General features: G+C 41.6%; 1 protein-coding gene across 1 annotated transcript in view; it reads left to right on the top strand.

Moving 5' to 3' along the window:
• Positions 1–2,112: 2,112 nt before the first annotated feature.
• The window catches only part of ctc1 (CTS telomere maintenance complex component 1), a 20,152-nt gene continuing 18,332 nt past the window's right edge, over positions 2,113–3,932 (top strand). The window contains exon 1 of the mRNA XM_055149936.1: positions 2,113–2,148. Coding sequence (XP_055005911.1) covers positions 2,113–2,148 — 36 coding nt within the window. The remainder of the gene's footprint in view (positions 2,149–3,932) is intronic.

Raw genomic sequence — 3,932 nt, 5'->3', positions numbered from 1 at the left:
TGTAAGTGTGTCCCTGCAGCTTCTTAAATCTGTCCACAAAATCCTGATCCTTCGTTCAAACTCGGTTACGAAGTTTAAAAGTCGACGCCAAAGTGAAAGTCTCCAACTGTTCACCAAGAAACACCTTCCACCACAAAGACCAAAACCACAAGAACAAACCCACGTTTATGGAGTAAGAAGCTGTCAAAAATATTTGTGCGCATAAAATAGAAATCCGTGCATATTTGGCTGTAGTTGTGCATAAAATAAATATTTGTAAACTCTCAAATGAGTCCAGTCGTACATAAAATATATTGTGTGTATTTTATCCATCAGAATACGAATTGAAAAGTTACGACGTCATGAATTACAATCACGAAATGAAAATTTACGATTACACTTTCATCAGTACGAATACGAATTCACAGACGGAACTTTACTGTCAAAAATACGTCATCACTTCACAGACATTATCCATCGAGCAGAAGAAACATCGATCAAGATCAAGACTGAGCAGCTCAAGTTTGTATCAGAGTAAAAACAGAGGAATGACACAAGAAGAAACAACAGAACAACAAGTGGGTTCATTCAAATCTATTGTAAAAATGTCTTGAATTCGGGAACCGAACGCTGCTGTATAATATTGTGTAGAAACACCTCCTTTGAACGGGAAATCGAAGAACCCTGATATTTGTTAATGATCCCTGGGAGAACGTTACGTCTGATGTTCACCAACTGACTCCACTATGTTTTCTAACATAGTGGAGCATATCAACATTCAAAGGACGTGTTTCTACACAATATCACACAGCAGCGTTCGGTTCCTGAATTCAAGACATTTTTACAATAGATTTTAATTTTTACAATAGATTTGAATGAACCCACTTGTTGTTCTGTTGTAGCTTCTTGTGTCGTTTCTCTGTTTTTTTTTTACAGTAAAATTCCGTCTGTGAATTTTTTTTTCGTACTGATGAAAGTGTAATCATAAGTTTTCATTTCGTGATTTTAATTCATGACGTTGTAATTTTTCAATTCGTATTCTGATGGATAAAATACACACAATATATTTTATGTACGACTGGACTCATTTAAGAGTTTACAAATATTTATTTTATGCACAACTACAGTCAAATATGCACGGATTTACCAAATATGCACAGATTTCTATTCTATGCGCATGAATATTTTTGACAGCTTCTTCCTCCATAGTCGTTCTCCATAAATTTACAACACGACACAAAACTGAACACAGCAGCGACTCCACAAACCTGACGTGACGTTCACTGCTTTAGTCTCCAGTGTGTTATTATAGTGCTCTCTCCTTTTTCCTTTTATTGTTTTCTCGCTCCCTCTCCTCTTTCTCCTCTCCTCTCATCTCTCCGCTCTGAAGGGGAAGTGACTCAGCGCCGAGAGCAAAGGGAGGACAGACTCAAAAAACAAAAGGAACATGTTGATCTAAACATGTGACGTGTTACGCTTCAATACTCCACAGAAGTTTGTTTGAACCATCCTCGGAGCCCTCGCCCTCCTCTTCCTCTCTCTCTCCTCTTTCTATCTCTCTCTCTCTCTCTCCCTCCTTTATTCTCTCTCTTCCTTGTTTCAAACACAATAGAAAACCTCAAACTTCTCTTCTTAATCACTTCACCCTCTCGTTTCTCCTTCAGCTTTGATCCAAACTTAATCCCACTTAATCCTGGTTCAGCACGAGTTTAGATTCCTCTCTCCTTCATCCGCCCATCATTTCATCATTCTCTCTCTCTCTCTTCTTCAAACCTCTCTTTTATTTAACACTGCTCTTTCCGTCTCTCGCTCCTCTCTTTACCTCTCTCTCTCTCTCTCTCTCTCTCTTCCCCGTTTCCTCTCGGTTCAACACAAGTTCAGATCCTCTTCTCTCTTCTCCTCGTCACTCCATTCTTCTCCTTCTCATCAATCCTTTCATTTTCTATCATTCTGTTTTTCCCTTTCTTTGTCCTTCCCTCGCTCCCTCATTTAGTTTCCTCTTGGTTTAACACAATCCTCCTCAAATGTTGGGGGAATGTGTGATCTCGAGGAACATACTTTTTTGTAATTGCACCTCCACGACAGCAGGTGGCAGTGACGCTCTCGTGGTCAGAGTGTGTGCAGGGACTTTACATGGATCCTGAATCTCAGACTTCAGGTCATCGAGCAGTTCAGACGTGTCTGTTGTCAAAGTCGATCTTTTCAATAGTTCAATGAGATTCATTTGGTCTTCCAATATTCTATGTTATTAGGTTCTTTTTCTCAGACCTGGAGTGTTATTTGATACCTGACAGTTTGGACTGGTCACTAGCGTCTTCCTCAGAGTCACGTGATAACAGAGAAAGTACAGAGGGCGATGAAAAAACACAATATGAACACAACAGTAAAACCGTACAGAAAACTCAGACAAATACTCGTCCACCCGAAAGACAAAATAGAACCGGAGCATAAATGTAACGTCATATACGAAATCCCCTGCATGTCCTGCAATAAAACACACATCGGAGAAACAGGGAGGGCGTTCAGTCCACGAAAAAAGGAACATAGAACAGAACGCGAGAAGGAAACAGCGAAGGCGAAACACGAGCAACAAAACACAAAGCAGAACAGGAACAACTCAAATCGTCCGTTTCTGACCAGTGTAAAAGAGAGAAACACGTTATGAACTGGGACGGAGGAAAACAAACATCACCGCTGGATTAAAGAAGCAATCGAAATACGTTAACGTGCCCACAGGACTGTAAACCGGGACGAGGGGCTTTTTTACTCTCACACACCTGGAACTGTCCTGAGGAAGTGGGACTGCAGGTGGCGCTGTCGTCCTGCCTCCACCGAGAGGAAGACAGAGACAAAACCTGTTTAAATCATCTGACCAGACACGACACAGAAACATCACGTGACTCTGAGGACGACGATAGTGAACAGAATAAACTGTCAGGGATGAAATACACTCCAGGTCTGAGAAAAAGAACCTAATAACATAACCTCCATGTTTGTTTTCCCAGTGGGACGTGTCTACTGACAAAGTCGATCTTTTCAAGTCTTTTGAACCATTTCACTTTTGTTTCTGGTTCTGATATTGTCATATTTTAGTTTTGGGATTGGGACATCGTCATTGTTGTGGTTGTTGGATCCAAACAGCAGAAAACGACTCCAGAAATGTGTTTGTGAACTTCATAAATGTAAAAGTGAATCAGATGTGTGTGACTCAAACCTCTGTTCAAACTGTTTCTCTTCCCAACGGAATTGAAAAATAGTGAAAGGTGAAGGTGATGGGCAGGATTGATCCACAGGAAGAACCAAAAAGGAAACATTTGTCTGACTAAGAAATCATCCCGAGTTTACAGAGAACATTTTGTATGTGGAGCCACGACAAAACAAAACCCGGTTTGTTAATGTCGAGGAGCAGAAGACAAACAGACTGAGCTGCAAATCCGTGTAAAACCACAAGAACAAGAAAGAGCGAGAATCTGTGTGTCGTTCGTTCATTTGTTTTTCAATATAAAACCAAAAATAAGAAAACAAAAAAACAACAGTTTTCTTCATTATTTGTCTCCAAAACCAAAATGAAAAAACAGATAATGATTCGTTGTTTTTTTCAGTTTTCGATTTTGTGTTTAAATGAAAAATGGAAAAAACAGATAACGACCGTTTCCTGTTTACGTGACTGTGATGCCAAACTGAACCAGGACTGAACCAGGACTGAACCAGGACTGAACCAGGACTGAACCAGGACTGAACCAGGTCCGGGGACCAGAGCAGGACTGAGACCGAGACCAGACTGGAGGCTCAGAGCCCACAGCAGGGCCGGAGCTCGAAGCTGAGGCTCAGACCCTGCGGAGGTTCAGAGTCAAAGCTCGGAGTCCACTCTGGTCCCGCTCTGGTCCCGCTCTGGTCCCGGTCTGGTCCCACTCTGGTCCCACTTTGGTCCCGCTCTGGTCCTGCTCTGGTCC

The sequence above is a fragment of the Boleophthalmus pectinirostris genome, unplaced genomic scaffold (genome assembly GCF_026225935.1).
Source record: "Boleophthalmus pectinirostris isolate CB_2022bp ecotype Guang Dong unplaced genomic scaffold, ASM2622593v1 HiC_scaffold_14, whole genome shotgun sequence".
NCBI lineage: Eukaryota > Metazoa > Chordata > Actinopteri > Gobiiformes > Gobiidae > Boleophthalmus > Boleophthalmus pectinirostris.
Note: the sequence above shows the minus strand (reverse complement) of the source record. Positions and strands in the feature narration are given on the sequence as shown.